The sequence below is a fragment of the Lolium perenne genome, chromosome 2 (genome assembly GCF_019359855.2).
Source record: "Lolium perenne isolate Kyuss_39 chromosome 2, Kyuss_2.0, whole genome shotgun sequence".
Classification (NCBI taxonomy): Eukaryota; Viridiplantae; Streptophyta; class Magnoliopsida; order Poales; family Poaceae; genus Lolium; species Lolium perenne.
Genome location: NC_067245.2, coordinates 256,994,468 through 257,018,225, shown reverse-complemented (window position 1 = coordinate 257,018,225; position 23,758 = coordinate 256,994,468). Strand labels below are relative to the sequence as shown.

The window sequence follows — 23,758 nt, the reverse complement described above, 5'->3', positions numbered from 1 at the left end:
TCCACCCCACCTCCACTGTCTGCTCTGGCCGATGCCACCCCACCGCCAAGGCCCCTTATCTCCATTGTGCGCTGGTCGGCGCTAGGAAGGAGCTTCGACGGCGGGGTGTTGTAAGTAGATAGAAGAAGGTAAAAAAAGTAAAACCACTGGCATATGGATCCCATGTGTCAGTGTAAAGGGCAAAAAAATCGGGATTGATTGTTAGGAGTTGTTGCTTGTGGCTGAGGTATTGGGGCTAGCCCCTAGCTAGAAGTTGTCAAGGCCTATGTTTTAGGGGCTAGTGCTACAAATATCATTTGCTAACAAGAACTTAGATTTACGTATTTGGTTTTCCGTACCCTTTGAAGCATATGCCACGTATCTACCCCGTGTGGTCATCGTGTTGCTGAGTCGCATACCTGTGGTAGGTGGCGCGCCTTTGCTTGGGTGTGGAAGCACCCTTGGTGTTTGTGTCTTATTGTGGTTTGTCAAGGACATTTATCGGGAAACTGTGGTTTGATGGTGCTGCTTGAAGACTTTGATAACAGGTCTTTGGGCAGGAGGGTGAAAACCGCATGTCTAACTTTAATTGGTTGGACCGAACAATGAAGACGTATGTTTGCTGCTTCCTTGTTTAGGAGGGCCTTCATTGGTTGGATCCGACAAGGTGACACATGCACAGTGTCCCCCTCCTTGAAGGTTTTGCTTCGGATAACCATTTGCTAATGATTTTATCTAAAAGGGGGGGCAGAGAAGAGCTAGTTGTGCAGTTGTGTTGCATAAGAAATGGCTCGTCGGTATGACAAATCAGTTCAGTGGCCATTAAAGAGAACGGTTCCTTTTATAGTTTTAATACATACAGCTGGCAAAAAAAACATTATTACAAATTTAAATACTGGAAAATGGTCCAATTAACATGAATAGGGTGCAGCTATCCACAACAGGGAACAATGTGAAGTATTCTAGCAGAAGACTTGTCACACATAATTGAAGTTCAGCAAAGCATCCACTTCCTCTCAAGAAGATGATTTGTCTCCACCCACCGAAGTTTTCCTCGGGTAATAAATGCTAAGCCTCCTGTGAAAAAGAATGAACGTTTGGTCAAAATGTAAAAAGTTGAGATCAGAAGAAACATTTTGTCGAAATGTAAGTATTCACATCAGGAGAAGGGACAGCTTGTTCATTTGCATGGCAATGAGAATCATTGAGCAACAGAAAAGACGACCTAGATGCACAGCAACAAACCAGAAGTATATTTAACTAGTGGCCTGGGAAACTAAAAGTCGAAATACTAAAAATGGTACTCCCTCAGTCACATGAAACATGTCTTGGTTTTGTTTAAATTTGAATGTATCTAGACGTCTAGATATGAAGTCAGCTGTTGAAGTCACCAGTTATCACATAAAGGTAACAGCAAAGGGTCTAAAAAACTAGCATATGCAGTGAGTAAATAAATAGTAATAGAAGCACAAGAGAGACGGACATACGTGTACCCAAGATGGCAGACAGCATCGAGTGGAGGAGAATGGAGATGGTAATTTTCGAACATGAAGGTGAGACAATTACCTCCGGAGTGAACTTGAGACCAATTCTGATTTCTCCACAGTACTCTTCATCTTTGACAACATTGTAAACTGTTGGTGGTATGCTTCCTTCAGTATAGACAGCATCCAGAGGGATCCTGCAAGAATCAGCTACTCAGTTCGAGTGGACGATGCAATTGATCTGCAAACATTCAGATCTGCATCCTAGGAGGCCCAGAAATGAACCGAAACGCAAACTGTGAGTATTTCAGCACACACTCCATCATTCGGATGTAAGAGCTCCAGGGCCACAAATTACCCATTAGAACCATCTGGATTCCCCGCATTCAGAAATAGAAACAGACACTAGAAAAATCAACTAAGCTCAGGTCGACATAAATTAGATTATAATTCAACTCGACTTACCTTGCTTCACCAACATCGTCGTCGTTTGTGCCATTGTCGTCGTCCAGGAGCTTGATGCAGAGCTCGGTTGCGTTTTCGGAGGTCGTGAACACGAAGGTTTCGTTCCATTCCGGCTCACTTCCTTTGCCTGCACTCACCAAACGAATTCACGTCACAGTAATTAACAGATGCAGTGGCACTGAGATGCATGACGTTGCTCGTCACTAAGCATGTCTTGGTGGTTCCCTTCTCTGAGACGATGTGGAAACATGAGGTGCTAACTAGGTAACGTGATTTTAGGGCATTGGTTGCTATCAAATTAGACTCGTTTCGCACCTTCTCCGTTATGAATGTCATTTTCAAAATGAGAGTGTGAGATCGTTCTACAGCTGGTTGTTCAGTAGCAGACATACCAGACAAAGCCCACGGAGTTATCTGAATTTGTACTGTCATAACTCAAAATGCATAGCCTGACTACGGTAAAGCTTAGAGCCCAATTGCTTCCGTTTGCACACTACTAATGAACGAAAAGACAAACGATGGCAATTTCAGAAGATATGGTGCTGATATACTACCTAAATCCACAAAAATAAATGTCGCAAATTTGTCTAAATTTAGATGTATCTGGATACTCTTTAGTACTCCCTCCGTCCACAAAAAGGATGTCTTAATTTTGTTAAAATTTGGATATACATAAATATATTTTAGTATCTAGATAGATACATACAAACTTGTCTAAAGTTGAGACATTCGTTTATGGACGGAGGAATCATATAAATATATCCGAATTTAGATAAATCTTCGACATCTTTTTTTATGGATGGAGGGAGTATAATGGTTGAACTAATCGATTGTAGACAATTTACCTTCTGCAACGGAGCTCCTCTGCTCATTGGAGGTGACTCTGAGAAGCGCGTAGGGATCCATGTTGCCTGCAGCGAAACGATTTGTCAGCGAGACTCCACCCCGTCTTTCAACGGGAGCGAAAGAGAAAAACATAAACAGCACCGCAATTCTCCCGATCCCGCCCGATCCAGCGGTTACCACCGAGGTGGTCGACCAGGTAACGGCAGAGAGATCATAGCAGAATTCGAACTGAGGGGAAAGAGAAGCGTACAGAGGTAGTCGGTGTTCTCGAGCCCCTTGGCTCCGACGAGCAGCACCTCGAGCGTCCCGGCCTGCGCCATCTTCTCGGTCCTCCCGGTGTGATCTGACTGATCTCGCCCGATCGAGAGCTCGAGCGATCAGGAGCTGTGCTGAGTACTGCTACAGCAACAGAAGACTAAACGACGCGATCGGCGAGATCTAATCGGCTGTATGTATAGGCGTTGAAAAGATGGAAGCACTGGCATGCGTCTTCGTCAAGCTTCCCCGGCATCGCATCACATTCACATGGAGGCTAGTGGTAGGGCTCATCTATGGCAACTTGCGCAAACAAGGAAAAAAATTAATGCGCTGCGCGCCCGTGAGTCTTCTTCCGCCGGTCTCGCGCGAGCCAAACCAACGCGTTTACGCCGGCCCTGCCGGCCCCGTCCGCGTGATCGTCGTGCCGGTGCGGTGCACGTTCCATGATCCATCCATGGACGGTGGCCGGGCTGATTTTTTTTTCTTCTTTTTCGTTTTGATTGCGGGGAAGTGGCCGGAGTTGTTGGTTTTTTCTTCTTGAGATTGAGAGGAAGTGGCCGATTTAGCCCGTTTTCGAATATGGACCGTGTGGGCTAGAGCTGGATATGGCGAAACACCATGTTGGGTCCCAAGAAAGATTGGGAAGGTGTAGCAATAAAGAGAGTAACTACTCCCTCCAATATTTTTTAATTGATTGAATTCTGAAAAATATTGTAATTCTTCAAGGCAACGTATCAATATAGATAAATCATCGATCTTCTTCAGCAAGGGGTGCCAAGAGTCTCACTGCATTCTGTGAAGAGCATTCTCAATGTGTCTAATGAGACGCTTAATGAGAAGTACCTCAGGATGCTCTCTCACGTGGGGAGATCCACAAATAGGGATTTCAAATACTTGAAGGATCATATATGGAAGAGGATCCAAGGGTGCCTGGAGCAAATTCTTGCGTCAGGGGGAAAAGAGGTTTTGATCATGTCAGTGGCACATGTAATCTCGGCCTTTTTTCATTTCTTGCTTTAAATTGCCAAGTGGTCTTTGCTTGGCTATCAATTCTATGATTCGAAGCTTCTGGTGGAGCAGTAAAGATGGGAACCGCAAAGCAAGCTATACCCTCTATACCGGTTTATTGGACTCCTAATCAATCTAGAGAAATCCCATCCATTAGTGCTCAATTAGAAATTAATACATGATTTTCCCTAGGAAACCCACAACTTTCCTCTCCCAATTAAATGCCATAACAGGGACCGACCAATGCATGCATAAGATCCACTCCTCGTTTCCATTTTTGATTGGGATGGCATGCAAATCGAAGAGATTTCTATGTTGTACATCCTTAGTTAATGCATAGATAGAGATTTCTATGGAGTATTAGGAATTATAGCTCATTTCTTGCCCAATCACAGAGCACCTTGGTCGCAGCGCAGTTCTTAGTGAGCCCAATAAATCGGTATGGAGGGAGTAGGTTTGTTGGTAGACCATGTGTTCTCCCAAGTTTTCTGGAAGAATGGGGTTTAGAGATCTTGAGTTATTCAACCTTCCTATGTTTTCCCGCCAGGCATGGAGGATTCTACAAAACCCAAAGGCTTTGAGCTCAAGAGTCCACAAAGTGTTTACTTCCCGAATACTGATTTCCTAGATGCCTCGCTGAGCTCTTCTCCATCGCAAGTACGGAGATCTGTTGTGGAAGGGAGGTATTTATGACGCAAGGGCTCATCAGGCATACATTACACAATATGAACAAGGAGAATACCAGGATGCACCCACCCGTTTTCTTTAATATTGGAAATAATTGATATTTGAAAATCTCAAAAGAAATTGAAATAAAAAAATTCATGTACATATTATGTTGATACATACTTGTGCAAGTTTTCACTGAAAGTACGATTGCACATGGCCTACACGAAAATGAAAAAAATATGCAAATGCCACTATAATGATTGATTGTGTCATGTTCACTGAAATATGAAATTCCATGTTCACATTTATGTGTAGGTCAAATTTTTTACAATAGGGTGCACGTGCACCTAGGTTTACATCGTCTGTGTTCATATGAACAACCACTAACCTATTATAAGGTGAATATGCGCACGTAGAAATAAGACATGACAAATGGTAGTGCGTTATTTTATCTTACACTACTCTAGATCAACGATTAAGAAGCAACTCTCATGTAAGTCCTAGCATCTAGCAAACCCTTCCAAGATCTAACCCTAGCCAACCTAGTTGGAACCGCGGTAGGCGAAGGAGAACTCGACAAAAAAGATGAAGCACCATCGGCGCAGAGATATGTACGTCGCTTACCTGCTCTGTGCGTGTTTTCCAAGTAATTGTAAGAGCAATTAAAATAAAATCGCGTCAGGAACCCAATCATCCCGTTTAAAGCTTATGATTTTTCAAAAGGCAGAGATCAAGCACACTTTCGCTGCTCTACATCTCCAGCCACGCTGATAACATTATGCCAATCATTTTAAGGTGGGCACGCCATGTGGGCTAATTTGTCTCTGCGTGCCGAAAGGTATTCGTGATGCCTAAACTAGCAGTGTATTAATCATCTGCAACTTGCACGTCACATGTTAATGCGTCTCCGTGCGACCTTGCAAGTAGTATTTCCGTAATTCCGTTGTCTCGATTAGGATGCTGGTCCCAGCCAGCAGAAATCTTGCACACGTTTCCTCCGCCATGATCGGAATCGGTAGAAACCTTGCTCTTTTGCGTTGATGGATACGAATGATTCCGCATGGACGATGGCGACCATACCTAAAGCTGGCCCCTGCTTGGCTGGTCGGGTTGGATCTTCCGCTTACTCGTGCTTGGTCGGTCGGATTCCGTCTAGCTCAAAGCGACGAAATGAATCGGAGGATTCCTCGCCGAGACCTCTTACACAAAAAATAATAATGGGATACATGTGTTACATGGCATGCTGCAAGTTGGTAGTTAATTTCCAGTAGAGTTTGGAGCAATGGAGACACTAGCATCTTATGATTTGGAAATGCACTTTTGATCCCAAAAAATGTTAAAAAATTCAATTTTTTGTTGGCATGTACATCCCCATATTCCGTGTGCTCCATTAAAGTTTTGCAACAAACTGGTATCTTTCTTGGCCTGTGTAAAAAAGAAAAAAGAAAAGCACATGCCATGTAAAAAATTGTTTTTTTTTTCGAGAGGACTTCATAAGCACATATGGAGATGTACAAGTAATATTTTAAAAAATATTTTAACATTTTTAAAATACATTTTAAATAAGGAAGCATATGCACCAAAGAAGAAAAAAAATCACATATCCATATGTTTCAGCTCTTCAAAGAATCACGTGAGCAGAAGCTGGGGGTAGCGAAGTTTTCTTTCAAGTACAAAAGGCTACTTTGAAGAACACAACGATTTATATTTTAGAGATTACGTGTTTAATCCTTCGCGGTTCTAAAAATATGCGAGTTAAGGTCACATGTAACTCATTCAAATGTCCTTAGGTTTCACCGTTTTGTAGTTAGGGCTTGGCTGCTGTGTTGCGTCGTTGAGGTGGTGGGAGCGGCGCCCGCCAAATAAATCTGTCTCAACTCCACTCCCACACCGGCGGCGACCTTCACGGCGGCGTCTCGGAGTTGTTGGCAACGTGTGCTTGTCGATCTTTCTGGTCAGCAGCTTGGTCTTCTCGCCGGTCTTCAGATCTGGCGAGATCTGTTTCTCGACGTGTCTCTGGCGCTTGTCGTTGTCCACGACGGCGTTGGGGGCCGGGGCGAGGTGGTTCTTCTGGAGCGAAGATGTTGGTCCGGAGGTGATGGATATGCGGTTCTTCCCCGACTTCGTCGATGGGAGGCGGCGTATCTTAGTCCAAGACAGCACGAGGACGTCCCCCGGTCGACGTGCCACATCGACATGTGCCTCGCTGCTTGCAGCAGGCTGTTCATCGACTCACAAAACCTCGTTGGTGATGGTGCTTTTTGGATCTTGTAATGGTGGAGGCTCGGCGTCACTTCTTGCGTCCGTCTCGGCGGCGTTAGAATTGGGCGGCGGCCGCTGGCTACGGTGGTTGCAGGAAACCCTAGGGATCGTTTTGTATTTCTCGATCTTTTATGATTTTATCTGCAAATTCAGGATAATCATTTTATCCCGATTTGTCTTTTAGTTTTCACATGTGTTGCTTCATGTAACTTGATTTTCAATTAATGAAATATGTGGTTCTAAAAAAAAGGTTTCACCATACCAAGTTGTCAGATATGTTACTGATGTTCCAAATCAATATTAGGTTAAAAAAGAGCACCTTCCTTTGTTTTATTTCCCTGCTTCTAGTTTAGTCAAAGTCAAACTTTATAAATTTAATTAAATACTTAGCAAAAAATCAACATATACATATATTACAAAATATATGTTCTATGATGATTCTATTTTTTTTTAAGTGGGAGCATCTCCCCATCACAACGATGATTCTAATCATATTGATATCATGGTTTAGATGTTGATAATTTTCATATATAAAGGCGGCGGTCCTAGGGCATTTGTTGCGTGAAGAGGAGGACCTACCGGAGGCCTGGACCCGTGATCTGGCCGGAGGGTTGAGTTCCGGAAGGCTCCACCGGCGAACGTAACAGTGCTTTGCCTGGAGTTTGCTGGATCAGAGGTATTCGGTCGTGCGCACCCATGCGTTTATTCCGACCGTTTGGTTCTGGAGGGAGCGGCGCGAAGCTCTTTTTCTGTGTTGACATCAAGTGACTATGGATCCATGATGAAAGTAGGAAGAAGAGAATTTCATGAAGGCCGAAGGGAAGGACTAGCTAAGGGAGGTTCAAGTCTCTGCGCTGTTGAGGGGCTTGCTTGGTGTCCGGGCTTCACAGCAGCGGTATGAAAATGGGGGCAACAACACATGTGAAGCGCAGAGTCCTACCTTTTAGGGTGAAAACTCAAGGTCTGGCCTTAACTGGTTGTGCCTGGCAGTGACCTTGGTGGAGGCATTGTTTTGAGAGTGAGGACTATCCTCAGGGTGAAAACCTAAGATCTTTGATCGGACGACGATGGTGTTGGAGCACTGTTCCCTTCTTGAAGGCGTCGTTTTTTGAAGAGTCTGCAATTCAGGTGTTGTCATGGTGGTGGATGTATTGCTATTGTTAGACCCGAGATAATGTAGCGGGACTTTTGTTTCTTAGTTTTCTTTTCCTTATTTTGGTTGTGTGCATCCGTAGTGCCATTATGATGGTGCACTGTTGCAGCTGGGTGTAATTGGTATCTCTCGATATTAATATATTCCCTTTATCGGAAAAAAATATATATTCAGTTATACTTGAGAAATCTCAGAATTTGACTAAAGCTCATAACATAGGGTAATTATGAACTGAGGGAGTATTTGAACATTGCAGTACCTAGAAGGCTAGAATTGGATCCTTGTGAGAATTACTATTAGACTCCAAGTTGTATTTGGACTCTGGAGTCCTGCGTCTTTAATTACTCAGTGTTCATCGCCAAGATGACTCAGCAGAGACATAGACAGGCATAAACATAGTTTGGTGTGGCCATCATCCACGCTGTCAGATCAGCTAGAACCGCCGCCTAGTTCAATCTGCCTCCATGCCAACTAGTCGCAACCACTGGCTGCTGGGAATGAAACCAAAACGTCTAAATCTTTGGTGATGGTGGTTAACGACCGACGGCAGCTTATCATCTGACCAACCAACCACTCTTCTGTTCATGAGTTGCTTCAGTCCCCTTATATTATTTGAAAATTGTGAAAAGAAAAAAGGTAATATTAATGGTAAAAAATGGGCAGTTGGTAGAACAGCTTATTCGGAGGTTAACATTGATGGAGCATGACTCGGAAGCCCATTCATTTCATCAAATGAATTGCTTTAAGATGAAACAAGATGTTTTTTTCTTTCATTCTGCCCTTTGTGCTGATCAAAGCTGGAGATGGTAGATACCACAATGAAGAAGACTGCCTCTAAACCACGTCATAATTCATGGACCCCCAGTAAAAATCTGCATAACTATTTCATTTTCTACAGAACGCACTGCGTGTATGTAAAAGTATGAAAAATTTCAACTTTGTCATGCCTTCACGGGTATGTGTCTGAACAATAATTTATAGTGATAAAATTAGTAGCGTGTGTACCTAGTAGATAGTGATAATATCGAAAATTAAGGGGATATACTAACAAACAAGTACCCCCTCCATACAGGTTTATTAAATATTCCGCATTTTAAGGTAAATATTTGACTTGTAATAGCTAAAATGTTTTAGTTATATGCCACAAATATCATTGGGAATTTTTTTGTGACATATAGCTAATATTTATTGCCTAAATTAATTTTTAGAAATTAAATCGAAATGTGTAATCCCCTAATAAACTGGTGCAGAGGCAGTAGTATTGTTTTGTCTCCACCAATAAATGTGACAACAATCTAAATTTTGATGGACTATATTAAGTCTTATTGCTACCTTTCTTTCGGTTCATAATACCACGTATTTATATAGATCATCAATTTGACCCATGTAATATAAGTTACTCGCCATAAATAAAATATATTTGTTCAATGGTGTGATTTTGGAACATACAATTCATATTTTTGAGTGAATTCCAATTTACCCCCTAGTTAGACATTTGTGACATAAGTTATCCTATTTTGTAAAAACTCCTCTAGCTAACTTCATATAAGCATCTTTATACCATGTTTTACCTCTTCTAACTATTTTCTGGTCTGCATTGATGATCTAACATAATCAGAATTGTTTAGTACATATAATATGTTATGAAAGTGCACCAACATTAGACTAAAAACATTGACTAATACATAATTTAAAGCATAGTGTCCTATGAAAGTATGCCATGTCGTGACAGCTTTGAAGGTCCCATTTGATACAATTGGCAAAACTTAAAAGTGGTAAAATTTGAAGAAAAAAAATCAAAATCTAGAGGAATATTCATAAATTAGAGTAATTAATGGATGTGTCAATTTGGGTCATGAGCAACAAAAATCAGTGTGTTTTAGGATACACAAAATGAAAAATTGGTAACCTTAAAAAGGGGGAAATCATTTAGATCCCCACATTTGTCCTTTTTGTGTAGATCATGGATGATGATATGTCTTGATGAAATTTGTGTTGTACATAAAAATATTTAGATTTGCTCATGTGTTTTATTTCAAAGTTTTGAGATTTTAAAATGATGTATTTGAATTTTAAAAATAAGGGTCACAAGTAAGGTTGGCCTCCAATAACACTTCTCGGGCAATTGGCATCTTATTGATCAAATTTGTGATCCAGTAATACGCATGAGCCTTATAAAATGGTAGGTGGGGTAACTATTTTTCTAGTGGTAGTGGAATGTATTTTAGCCGACATACAAAGTGGCGGCTGGGTATCTTATGAAAAAAATCAAACATATTAGATATGACCAGAATCAATCCCAATATATGCTTATATAATACTGTAACATTTTATTTCCCTATATTATATAAAAATGTACAATTAAGGTCAATTACACTGCTCTACTCAGTACTTACATCTTTCATTAAGATTAGGTGAGTAAAAAAACTAATACATATGATTCATGATCGATAACATCTTGACCATTTTGCAAGCAGTGGCACTCAAGCGATTTTATCCTCGGCATTTCATAATATGGATTTAAAAGAATTTTATTTGACACTATTAGATTATGTTTCATAGGTCTATTAGTTAAAGTAGTTATCTAAAATTATTTTGGTCATGATTATAGTAGGTTTTTTTTGTTTGTTTGTGTTGTTCCTGAAAAAGTGCATAGCTTAGACCAATTATGTTGTTTCCATCGTACCAAGGTAGCTCCACGTTGGCTTGGGAGCAGGCATCATGGCATCCTAAGCTTCCGGTGGGACCCCGATAACCCTACATTCTGGTGTTCACAAAGGTGCTGGGGACATATTGCATTGTTGGAGGATATGGCATGAATGATCGGCGACCTTGTAGCCTATCATCAGCGGCCTCCAATATTTGTTCAGTGAGCTATGAAGCGCGGCATCGCGCATTCCGACTACAACCCATATCGTGAGAACCCGTGTAGTGCGTTATCACCGACGACTTTTGCAGCCTAGCAACGGGCATGAAGCTCTGAATCGTTGGATTTAGTAGTACTCCGTATTATTTATGTTAATCCCTCCATTATCATCTATCTACCTTTCAAATCAACATCCTTTTTTTGTTACACTCCACTTCTAGGATGGGATTGGGGCTTCTTTAGCATCACAGTGACATACCATGCTAAAAGTTGTCTTAGTCCGTCAAAAATTAGATGTATCTAGACATAAATATGATCAAGACGTATCTACAACAACAAACAACAACAACCAAGCCTTTCAGTCTCAAATAAGTTGGGGTAGGTTAGAGTTGAAACCCATAAGATCTCGAAGCCAAGTCATGGTTCCGGAACGTGGATAGCTAACTTCCACGCACCCCTATCCATGGCTAAATCTTTATCGATATTCCAAACCTTCAGGTCTCTCTTAACGGACTCCTCTCATGTCAAGTTTAACAAATCTAAGATAATTTTTATGTAACGATGTGAGTACTTAATTGGCTGAAGTTTGAATTGAGAATTTGAGATATGGCTGTGGTCTTGTGGATTGGCAAAATAATCTCTAATTATATGGTGGATGAGAATGTAATGCGCAAAACTAATAAACCCGACCGGTGGAAGTACTCCTAGTTAACTGTTTGTTCGCTTTGGAGGAGAAAACAATGCGAATGCTCCAGTTAAATACGACAAAGTGGAACGCACTCCAGCTAGCAAGCATTGACGGTGAACTGGAAGGAAACCGTGACATTTGTTATCCACACCGAGGCAACCGCGAGCCAAGTCACATGGGCGCCATGATTCTGCTCTTCTTGGTTCCCGGATTGATTAACCGACACCAAATGATGAACCAAACAATTGCATCGTACCCGATGATCAACTCATGCTTGACGAGAGAGAAGCAAGTCCAAACATTTTTTTGCTACGTACTAAAAATAGTACTTCGTGGCTCCCTGAAGAGAGAGCTTCTTTGGAGATCCCAAGAAAGCACATTAGCCATTCCACATTTCGACATGTATACTTCGAAAACCGATTAAGACACTCGCGGGTAAAACTAAAAAGGCTCTTTCGATTCGTAGGATAGAAAATGCATAGGAAAAACATATAACTGGAATATCATGCTTACTTGAATTATATGAAAATATATAACCAACTTTTTATGAGGTACTATATGACCAAGATTTCTGTAGGATTAATTCTTTTAGGACAGGCTCCTATAAATCAAACAGATTATGTATTTTTTTTCATAATATTTAAATTATACACAACTTTTATATAAATCATATAAATCAAAAGAGGCCTAACCTTGCTTGCTTGACAAAGAGAGATAGAGCTATGGTTTTTCTGAATTAGAACAGGAGGGTAGGCAAAAACAGAGGAAAACTTAACCTGGTGCCGAGGGTTGCAAATGCTTGGTGTGAGGGCAAAGCTACTGATACACTTTGTGATGGCATGTCGTTAGTCCGCACTTTATATATACGGTCATACGGAATTTGGTGCTATCTCTATGTACTAAAAAATATGCAGGGTGCGTATTGACATCTCAGAGCAAGTTTAATAGTAGAGCCAACTGTTGGCTATAAGATAAGTGTCATGTCATCTATAATCATTGTAGAGCCAATATGTACAATAGTGAGCTATAAAATTCTACTACTTTATCTATGTATGGTCCACCATTCACTCTCACATAGTGTCTAGGAGCACGTGCTAGAGCTGGCTCTTGCATAAGAGCCCACTCCTCTTCTCTCTCCTCCTCTCTCTCTTTCAACTAAGCAACAATATATTATTTTAATCCTTATAGCCAGCTGATTAGGACTTATTATACTTGCTCTCAAGATCGTATTTTTTACTTACATGTCAATTAATTCAGTGGTAAAAATGCGTCATAGTAGTATATTTCTGCCGTAGGGACAGAGAAAAGTAGAAATGCGCGAGAATGGATCGTAACGCAAGTCTTTTGCGTTTTCGCGAAAAAGAAATGCGCGAGAATACTTTTAAAATTCATCTCATCACCTGTCAACGCTGGCTGGCGGAGTCTCTTGTAAAATTCAAATCAAATCCGCGAAATTCAGATCTCCCACCAGAATAGTCAGATCCCGATTACGACGCAGTTAACTTCGCTCCAGAAAATCCAGCAGGCCACATTATTACGCGAGTAATCAAATCACTGAAATCTCTCCTACTGTTTTTTGTTCTGTCTTCGTTGGACCTACTGTGCCGAGGCGGCCTTTTCTTCCTGGCAACTACACTGACTATACACACCGCAGCAAAGCATCCAGCCACGGAGAGAGAAGGGAAGAGAGAGAAAACAATGGGGTGAGAAGAGATGGGCGGGGAAAGGAGGTAGTACCTCGCTGCTGCTGCTGCTGCTGCTGAGAGAGTCGACTGAACTCCGCCACCTGGTACGCTTCTTCCTCCCCTTCCCTATGGATTCTTCTCTGCCGCCGCAAGATTGGATCTTTGATTCTCTCCAATTCCGCGATCATTACCCAGTGATTGCTTTATTTTTATTTATCTGCGTTTTATTACTTGCTACGCTTCACGGATCCATCTTCCGTGCTGCCTTCGGTTTGATCCTCCGTGACTCATCTTTGCTGGGAATTGGACTAGCGGATTTTTTTTGGTGTTGACGGTGGTTGGTGGTTTCTTGGTTGGTACGGTGAAGAACTGTTTCTGTCATGGCCATCGTCGCCGGCGTGGATCACGTGATTTATGTATTCCTTCCTTCCCTGCCTTTTGTTCTTGATGGCAGTTTGGATTGTTCGGGCAAGGGCTGGGGCGGGTGCCATCCATCCTCGCGCGTCCCGGATCGAAGCACCAAGATTGGCCGGTTGCTGGCGGCACGGCGCCTTTCCTTCTCGGCCTGGTTTGCTCGACGGCGGGGTGGAGCTCGCCTTCTGGGACTGAAGCGCGGTTTGGGGCGTCGGGAACTTAATCGGTGTGATCGGCTGCTGCCCCTGTCGGACTGCTCGACTGCTGGTGCTGCCCCCGCCCTGTTCTGGTTCAGGTTTGCTGCTGAATCACTTGCACTTTTTAATCTTCAGAAATTGCACTTCCATGAATCATTTGGTGTGCTATTGTGGGTACTGAACTTAGGAATTCCTACACCAATTTTTTTCTTCTGTCCGTCCTAGTAGCGTGTCCTGCACTACCTGGCAATTCCAGCTACTGTGCAAAAGACTTTTTCTCCCTATGCTAAAAAACGAAGATATGAAAAGTGGTACTACGGGCCTGTTGTTTGTGTCTTTACCTGTACCTTTGTGGTTCAGTAATGAGAAGAATTCATAAACAGATCAATTTGTTACTACAGGTACATGATATATACCTGATTGTTGCATGTCATATATGGGTCATCCACATCAGTACTGTCATCTGTATTTTGTCTCTTTAGTCACACTCAGTTTCAGGACGTCCTCTTTGAGCAATTATTCACATGTTTATGTCATACATCGTTTAATTAGGCCGTGGACAATTGGCTGCTACTGTAGCGTTTACTTGTACGAGCAGAGTATGTCTTGTTCTTTTACTTAGTGTCACATGATAAACACAATTACTGAACTGTACCTGGTTCTCTTTTAGAGAAAAATAAATATACCTGGTTCTAATACCTAGTTCATAGAAAATAGAATAGAAATATCCGGATATTCGTTTTTTTATTTACAGCACTCATCCGTTGCTACAGGTTGATTTTATGATTTTTTTTTTAGATCACGAAGAATTTTACTACTCGAAATTACTTTTTCTTGGCGGGCAGGAACGATTTTGACAGGGAAGCAACTGCCGTTTAAGAGTTAAGCTAGTTTTCTTGGTTGGTCGTCTTACCATCAATAATTCCAGAGCTTTCTTAAAGTTTTTTGTTCCACCGTGAAGAACACACAATCATCTTTGCCTTCGCCATGTATCCGGCATTGTGGAGGTACTGGGATATCTTCATGGTCTATGCCCGTGCATTGCCAAGGTTCAACTTTTTGTATAAGCTAATACAGTTGAAATCTGAAACTTGTAACGAGAACCCCTCGATCACAAATCACGACGGATTGAATTTTCTCTATATAAGTAAATAAATAGTTTAAGATGGAGAAATGTGCCATAATTGTCTTTGCTACAGTAGTGTCCTGAACAAATTAACGAATACTTTAAATAAGTTATTTCAGAAATCAATCTACACAATTACAACCTGGTGGTTTGGCTCTCTTCCATTTGTGCTCATGCAGAGTCCATTAGCACATATAATTGCTCCCTGACCATTAGAGTCACATGGGACATGGCTCTCTCTCCCTCAAAACAACCGTGTTTGTGCTTGTTATTTTCTACACGGCTAGTTGTAATTCTTTTCTACTAGTGTTGTTCTCTTAAAGTAAAACCTTTTTTTCCAGCCACAAGAGTACCTGCTCAGATGGTTAATGCGTACTTAGGCCAAGACACAGGTCATCAGATAGACAGCCCACGCTGCCTACTTATTTTGCGTCTGTTTCTCCCAACATGGTTAGCCCAAATCAGTTTAAGAAAAAAATAGCACATGCCCACGAGTGCTCATGGGTTTACATATCTTATCCATCGTCTCTATAGTTCATGGGCCCGTTAAAGTTGTTCAGGTTAATACGGCCCATTGTAGGTGGCACTCGGTTCCTGGTCGTGGCAGACAATAAAATCTTATAGTACCACCTCACTAACATGATAAGACATGCCTCACAGGATTTGGTTCGCTGTTTTTTCTTCCTGTAGCCGGTTTTCCAAGCACGGGATTGCTCGATGGCGCTGGACTTTTTTTTTCCCGTCGTCGATTGTTCTAGCTTTGAGGGTTCTGGTCACCAAGGATCGTTAGGGCAAGAGACAACGGTTTTCTTGACGTACGAAATTTAAGGGATGGTCACCACCAGTTCTTGACGTACCATTGGTTTTCTTACCTACGTACACCACTGATTGCAATTTGATAGTAGAGATACTAGTATATACGGTTTTATTTCTATCTAATGGCCTGTTTCCTGTGTATGCACAATTATTTCCCCTCATCCAATTACTAAACACGTTTTTCTTTTTCAATTCCAGTTTTAGCGTGGCCAGAACTATCCATTTTCTTCCTGCCCTTTCAATTTATCGAAGACACCTGTAAGTACTAACACATCGCATGGATTTGTAGAATTATTTGTTGATCATTTCTGTATGTAGGATGTTTATAGGTTATCTTATTTCTGCTATTCCTGTTTCCAATTACCCAGGTAAAAAAGCTAGCAATTGCAACAGAAGTTCCCCACTCCTTTCCAGATGCGGCAGATAGTTTCTTTGCTGTCCCATCCAGAATATTGGAGAAATTGAGCCACTTCATAACTTTGTTCTGAGGAAGTGAGGTATTACTTGTTTGTTGTGTGGTCCATCTTGTCTCGGCATCAATGGCGGCCTCGACTGGTCATGACTCAAGGCAGTATTCATGGTTGTGGGTTAGCCATATCAGCCCCAAGAATTCCAAATGGCTCAAAGAAAACCTCAGTGGTGAGATTTTGCTCTGTTTAGCTCATGTCTATATATTTCTTTATGCCCTATCATGAAGTTATCGTTGATTTTTTTGCATATATGCTGATCAATGTAGCAAAGAGATACTATTAGGTTCTTACAGTTCTGCATTGCATTTTCAATTCTCGTGGTGTGCACAGTGCATGCACGCTATCTATAAACTTTAGTAAAATCATTTCAGTGTTAATATTTGGTTATCTTGTAAAATTATAATCTGGATCTGTAGCCACCATTACGCACATGATGCCTCTAGTAGCATTTTGATTTCTCACGAAGATTTGGTTCATGAACCTGCAGAATGATCTTCTATGATCATGTGACTTGTGCCATCTTCAGATGTTCCTAAAAGTGAATGCTAGGTTTTGAACTAGGCTTTGAACTATTGATTACATACGCCAGGAGTTCTGCTTCAATGTGGAACTGTTCTTTTTTCCTGACAACTTCGTTGTATATGCGAAGTGTTTACTGGAGAAATTTATTCTCCTTCTCATCTTAACCAATTAAACTGCATCAAACAAGTCTAAGATGATATAATGCTCTTTCATGGGGTATTTTTCTTCTTAGGTTCCCTAATTCCCATTATTTTATCTTTCTCGGTTGGAGTTAAACTAAATTTTTGATAGTTTCACAGCTAAAGTTATATTCAGTAACTACATTTTGACTCTTTCTCAGCAAAGCCATTGTTGTACTATATCTATATATGTACCCTGTAAATAATTTATAATTATTTGTGAAAATATATTGCTGCGAATGAACTACACCCATTTTTGTGTTTATATATTATGGTTCGTAAACTAAAGGAATCTGTTTTGTGCAACAGACATGGACATGAAGGTTAAAGCCATGATCAAGCTTATCAATGAAGATGCTGATTCTTTTGCACGGAGAGCGGAGATGTACTATAAGAAGCGACCAGAGTTAATGAAACAGGTAGAAGAGTTTTATCGAGCATACCGCGCATTAGCAGAAAGGTATGACCAGGCCACCGGGGCACTTAGACAGGCTCACAGAACAATTTCTGAAGTATTCCCAAATCAGATGCCATCAATGGATGAGTCGCCCTCTTCATCTGGCCAAGAAGTGGAGCCGCATACTCCAGAGCTGCCAACATTCTCCCGTCCAAAATTTGAATCAGATGATCATATCTCCAAGAGGAACGGTTCATACCCTCAGGAAACCAGTGCATTGTCAAACCGAGAAAGTCTAAAGCAGTCCACTGATTCTTCACTAAGTGGTGAAAATGTTACTCGTGCTGTTTCTGATGGGAAAGCGCGGAAAGGACTTAGTTTTGAAAGTCCAGAAGTTAAAGGGAGAGAGAACATCAGCACCGAAATGGTAAATATGCAACAGGAGATTTCAAGGCTAGTAGCTGAGAACCAGAATCTGAAACAAAAGATGTCAGAATTTGCGCGGGCAAAGAAAGCTGAAAGTGAGATCCAAAACCAGAAGGGTACTGTCTTTCATTTGAATTCTGAGAAAGATACATCTCTTCTGCAATATGATCAGTCCACTGAGCGTTTGTCTACTTTGGAGTCTGAGCTCTCTAAGGCGCAGACTGACCTCAAGAAGCTAACTGATGAAATGGCTTCAGAAGCCCAAAAGGTAAACAGTGCTGAATCACGCAATAGTGTGATACAATCTGAGCTCGAGGCTTTGGATCAAAAGGCAAAGATACAACAGCAAGAGCTTGAACAAAAGCTGAAGGAATTGGAAAATCTCCAATTTAGCTTCCAGGAGGAACATGAAAAGCGCATGCAAGCTGAAAGTGTTCTTCTTTTGGAGGGAAAGGAGCATGCTAAATCTCAGGAAGAAGTTCAAAGGTTGATTACAGAGATCAAGATGACAAATGAAAAGTTAGATGAGCTCATGCAGAGCAAGATGAACCTGGAGAGCGCTGTTTGTGAGCTGAAGAAGGAAGTCAAGAGCCTTACTGAACAAAATCACTCTTCCGAGGTGCTTATACAAGAACTCCGTGATGAGATAAATTCACTGAGGGATTCAAAGACTGAGCTTCAGAATGAAATAGAAAGCCTTAGGGGCACCATTTCACAGGTAAACACTGAGAAGGATGTAGCTTTACTACAACACCAGCAAGTCGTTGAAAGGGTTTCTATGTTGCAATCTCAACTCTTGAATATACAATCAGAGCTGGAGTTTAATGAAAATAAGGTGCATATGCTGATGCAAGATCTAGAACAGAAGAGAGGGGAAATTCAGAGCGTTCATGGCCAGCTGCAAGTTGAAAGCCATAGGCGGACACAAACTGAAGCAGCCCTCCTTACGTCAGAGAGTCTCCACTCCAAGTTAGAGGAAGAAGTGAAAAGGCTGACACAAGATCTTGACACATCAATAAAGAAGCTGAGTGAGTTGGAAAATGACAAGTTAGATCTGGAGAATACATCAAAAGAACTAAAGAATGCCATTTCAGATGTGAACTCTGAGATGGATGCAGCACTCCTGCAACACCAGCAGTCTCTGGAGAAAGTATCTGATTTGGAGTTACAACTCTCAAAGGCGCAGTTGAAACTGGAGAAGTCTGAACAGAAAATGCATGTACAGGAGCGAGATATTGCACAGATGAGTGAAAGTGTCAACAGTCTGGAGTTAAGTTTGAAAGAAGAGACCGAGAAGAAGGTGCAAGCTGAAAAGTCACTCATGTCAATGGAGAACATTTATTCTCAGGCTCAAGAAGAACTGAGTAGGCTGCATCGAGAGATTGAGAAGCTGAATGGCAAATCAAATGAGTTGGAGAACTTGTCGTCAGAACTCAGGAACACCATCATACTTCTGAACACCGAAAAAGATGCTACCCTTACTAATAACCAGGAGTCCTTGATGAGAGTATCCCATCTGGAATCTGAACTCTCAAAATTGCAGGCTGAACTGGACAAGGTTGAAGGAAGAGTAGAGGTCCTGGAGAAAGAACTAAAGCATAAGCAAGAAGAAGTTTATAGCCTTGAAACCAGCTTAGAAGATAAAACCCAGAAGTGCATTGAAGGTGAAGCAGCTCTTCTCTCAGTTACAGGTCTTCATTCTGAATCTCGGGATGAAGTGAACAAGTTGGCCATGGACATTGAGAAGCTGAGTGGGCAATTAAGTGAGGTGGAGAACAATAAGATGGATCTTGAGAACATTGTAATCAAGTATACAGAGGACATCCATATCCTGCGTGAACAAAATCTTTCTGCGGAGTATACAATAAAAGACCTGCATTGTGAATTGGATGCACTGAAGGAGATGAATGTGAAACTCAAGGCTGAAATGGGGTCACATATAGGTGAAAAGGAGGCAGTTCAGAGAGATTTTGTCCGTCAAAAAGAAGAGAAAAAAAATCTAGAGGGGACATACCATGCTCTGGCTGTTGACATGGACACTCTAAAAGGCAGTGCTGCAGCAAACCAGAAGTTAATAGAGGATTTGCAGATAGCAAACTTAAAACTGAAGGAGATGTGTGCAAATAATTTGATTGAAAAGGCACTTCTCTCGGAAAAGGTTCAAGAGATGGAACAAATATCTGATGAATATTCACTCTTGGAGATCTCAATTTCAGATGCAAATGCTGAAATGGAAAGCCTGCGGGAGAGGATAAAAGCATTAGAATCTTCAGAAAGTTCTTTAAAGTGTGAGCTTTCCTCCTGTGTTTCTGGAAAAGCTGTTCTTGTAGCAGAGCTAGACACCCTCGGTAGAAGTTTTGCTGACATTTCAGAGAAGAACTCTGTATTAGAGATGTCATTATCTGATATGAAAGCGGAGCTTGAAGACTTAAGATTAAAACTGAAAGATTCTGAAGAAACCCGCCAGGCTCAGCTTGCAGATAACTTTGCTCTTTCTGCAGAAAAAAACAACTTGGTTTCTCAGGTAATTTTTGTAACAATCCCACAAAGTCAAGTTGTTGTGTAGTAGAAATTGGTATTGTTGAATATCCATGGTAGTCTTGATATATTATTGTATCATATTATTTTAATAAAATTTTATCCTTATTTTTATCTAACACAGAGTGCATTTACCTTTCAGTTACAGAAAATTACAGTGGTTACGAAAGCCCTAGAAAGCAAGCATGCAGATCTCGAATGCGAGCACACTTCTGTATCAAGAGAGAAGGATCTTGTATATGATCAAGTCAGGAAGCTGAAGGGTCTGTTGAGGACAATTAACAAAGAGTATGAAGATTCTGTGAAGTCACATGAAATGCATGTGAGCAGCCTAGAGGAGCAGATTTCATCTCTGATACAGAAAATCCATGATATGGACGAGAGGCTTGAAGAGCAAGAACAAAAAAGCATGAGAGCTTCTATTAGTGTAGTGGTCCTGGAGGGCAGTTTAGTTGACGTGAAAGATAAGAATGTGGCTCTCTTAGAAAAATGCCAAAAGTATGCTGCGGAAAATCATGCTGCAGAGATTTTAATATCAGAGCTGGAAGATCAAGCCAGATATCACGAAGCAGAGAGTAAAGCGTTGCTAAAGCATAATGGAAAACTAAGAGAAGGGATTTCACAGCACATGAAGGTCCTTAACATCAGTAGGGATGTAGGACCTGCTGATGTAGCTCAGGATGAAATTCTGTTACAGACTGTTTCAGATGAAACCTCTAATATTGTGAAACTTAAAGAGGAAAGTGAAGATGTTAATACTCTCATGTATACAGAGCTTTTGGTTCATGCGACTGTCATGTTGCAAGTAGGAACGGAGTTCAGAGATCTGCAGTTGCAGAAGTGTGCCCTTGAGAAAAAGTTAGAGGATGAAGCAACAGAAATGATATCTTTACAAAATGAAAATTGTCGACTAATAGAATGCAATGAACAGCTGCGGCAAGAATTGCAGAAAATAAGTGAAAGATGTCAGGTACAGAAGACTGAAGCATTGATTTTACATGAGAAGCTATCTTGTTTGACAGAGTCCTACCAGAGTTTGCAAGATGAAATTACTGACATGACTGAGAGAAGTGAATCCTTATCTAAGGAACACAACTCTTTGATTGAGAGGTACAACGCCTTGGAGGATGAGAATGGTGCTGTTCTTGCAGAATGCATGATTCTTGAGCACTTGTCTCTGTTCTTTAGAAGCCATAATAATGAGGTAGCATCTGCATTGGTATCTCTTACCGATGAGATGGCTTTGCTGAGTTTAGGTAAGGGTGAACTTGATAGTGAAGTCAAAGTGCTGAGCGCAAGAGCTATGATGCTTGAATCAGAAAACAGTAACCTCAAGAAGTACATAGTCTACTTGATAGAAGTTCTCAGGAATCGGCTTGTCCTTTTGGAGTTTGAGTTGAACACTGGAAAAAGTGTCTGCCAGGAGCTGTTTGGTGAACTTGAGCACTGCATGGCGCTGCTGGTGCATAAGGACGATGAGTTACTGGAAGCAGAAGAGAATGTTCAGCTCATGCAAGAAAAGAACCGGGAATTATGTCTAGTTGTTGCGGCCCTTCAGGTTGCCATTGAAGATGGCAAAGTGGTGAAAGGAGAACTTGAGAAGAAAATCGTGATCCTGACTGCGGAGGGCACCACCAAGGATGATGAAATGTTCCTACTTCGCCAAGCAAATGAAACCCTGCAAGTGGATGCTTGCATTCTAAAAAACAAGGGACAGCATTTGACTTCTGCACATGAGCTCGTGTCAAAAGAAGTTGAGCAACATGAAAGAGAGTTTGCTCTACTTTTGGGTGACGCAATAACCTATTCCGTGAACGCTGCAGTCTACGAAGAAAAGGCACTAGCGAAAGCTATTGAGATTAGTGCAATAGCCCAAAAGGAGCTGCTATTGAATAAAACCTCCTCATTAGATGCCCATATTGAGGCTCTGCAGAAAAAGGTAAATGACATGCAGGAAGAAAATGCAGAACTTAGAACAAAAGCCGGCTCACGGATGGAAGCGAATGAAATATATTCTGAGGATGAGAAGCAAAAAGATGCTGCGGACTCTAAAGGGAAGCAGGTCCAGATGATGAAGGATATCGAACTTGATCAAATATCTACCTGTCCAACATATGGTACTGGAATCTACCCACTTGGCAATGCTGCAAATGCTGAGCTGGATGATGAGATGCTTCAGCTATGGGAGGCTGCAGAGAGGACCTGCAAAAACCAAACAGCCAAGTCATCGTCATCCGAGCACGACATACAAGCAGTTGAGGAGGTAAAAAGTGAGTACCCTTCCTCAGAGCTTATAAGGGGAAGAGAGCTCGGGATCAATAAGTTCGAGACGTCTTCCTCGTCTTTAGTAGAGCCTAATGATATATGGGGCAAGAATGTGGTTGAGAGGCTCACTTCTAATGCTCAGAGGCTGCTGAGCATCCAAGAGAGCATCCAGGAATTGAAGCAGAAGATGGGTGGCCCGTCGAAGGGCAGGTCTCCCATGAATACGGAGTACGATGGCATCAGCACTCAGCTGCATGAGACCGAGGGGCTCGTCTTGGAACAGATCAATCTCAACAGCAAGCTGTCAAAGAAGGCTGAGAGTTACCCTGCATTGTCGGGCAGCATGAACTCTGAGCTCGAAGGTTTACCCAGCAGGAGGAAGATCTCGGAGCAGGTGAAGAAAGGGTCAGATAATGTGGCGAGGCTGGAACTGGAGCTTCAGAAGATACAGTATGTCTTACTGAAGCTCGAGGAGGAGAACGAGTACAGGAGGCTCAAGGTCTCCGACAAGCGTACTCGGGTGCTCCTGAGGGATTATCTGTATGGGAGGAAGGACCACCGTGGCGGTGCGCACAAGAAGAAGAAGGCGCCCTTGTGTGGGTGTGTGCCCTCTAAATCGAGAACAGAACCCTAGCCATTTTGTTACGTGGCGGCTAGAAATAAGAACTACTTTTTAAAGAGAAAATCATACTTATAGGAGTGCCCCCCCCCCCCCCCCCCCCCCGCCTGTAATTGAGCTAGCATGTTACGGATTAAATTTGCAGACAGGTTGTTCTGTTTAAATGAGTCCATATTCATAGTTAGTTCAATGTGCTAATCCAAGGAATCAATCAATCAAGTGTTCTTTTTTTTTTCCCTTATGCATCATACGGATTAAATTTGCAGGCTACAAACGTAAGTGATGTGTTCATGTCAGCCTCTGTCATAAGCTGTGGTCTCATATTTCAGCATCTAGGCAAAAAAGAATACTGCTACTTGCAATGGAAACTGCAGATATCCCATTTTGTCCGTATTTTTTAATACATTAGCAATACATGAAGTTCAG

The 23,758-nt window shown here is 41.7% G+C and overlaps 2 protein-coding genes across 4 annotated transcripts; one reads left to right on the top strand and one right to left on the bottom strand.

Moving 5' to 3' along the window:
* Nucleotides 1-779: 779 nt before the first annotated feature.
* Nucleotides 780-3,304, bottom strand: LOC127335713 (elicitor-responsive protein 3). The gene is made up of 5 exons (XM_051362434.2): nucleotides 3,025-3,304; nucleotides 2,774-2,839; nucleotides 1,929-2,055; nucleotides 1,546-1,660; nucleotides 780-1,056 (listed from the first exon to the last, which is right to left on the bottom strand). Exons 1-5 carry the CDS (start codon nucleotides 3,092-3,094, stop codon nucleotides 1,048-1,050), a joined length of 387 nt encoding a protein of 128 aa, XP_051218394.1. The 5' UTR covers nucleotides 3,095-3,304; the 3' UTR covers nucleotides 780-1,047.
* Nucleotides 3,305-13,259: 9,955 nt separating this feature from the next.
* LOC127335709 (protein NETWORKED 1D) lies at nucleotides 13,260-23,569 on the top strand. 3 transcript variants are annotated; one of them, XM_071826642.1, is made up of 7 exons: nucleotides 13,260-13,467; nucleotides 13,818-14,072; nucleotides 14,773-14,981; nucleotides 16,115-16,174; nucleotides 16,285-16,555; nucleotides 17,397-20,434; nucleotides 20,591-23,569. In XM_071826642.1, the coding sequence occupies exons 5-7, from the start codon at nucleotides 16,456-16,458 to the stop codon at nucleotides 23,345-23,347; spliced, it is 5,895 nt and encodes a 1,964-aa protein (XP_071682743.1). In that variant the 5' UTR covers nucleotides 13,260-13,467; nucleotides 13,818-14,072; nucleotides 14,773-14,981; nucleotides 16,115-16,174; nucleotides 16,285-16,455; the 3' UTR covers nucleotides 23,348-23,569. The 3 variants fall into 3 exon arrangements, with proteins under 3 accessions (XP_071682743.1, XP_051218389.1, XP_051218390.1); XM_051362429.2 differs by lacking the exon at nucleotides 14,773-14,981; XM_051362430.2 differs by lacking the exons at nucleotides 14,773-14,981; nucleotides 16,115-16,174.
* Nucleotides 23,570-23,758: the final 189 nt, after the last annotated feature.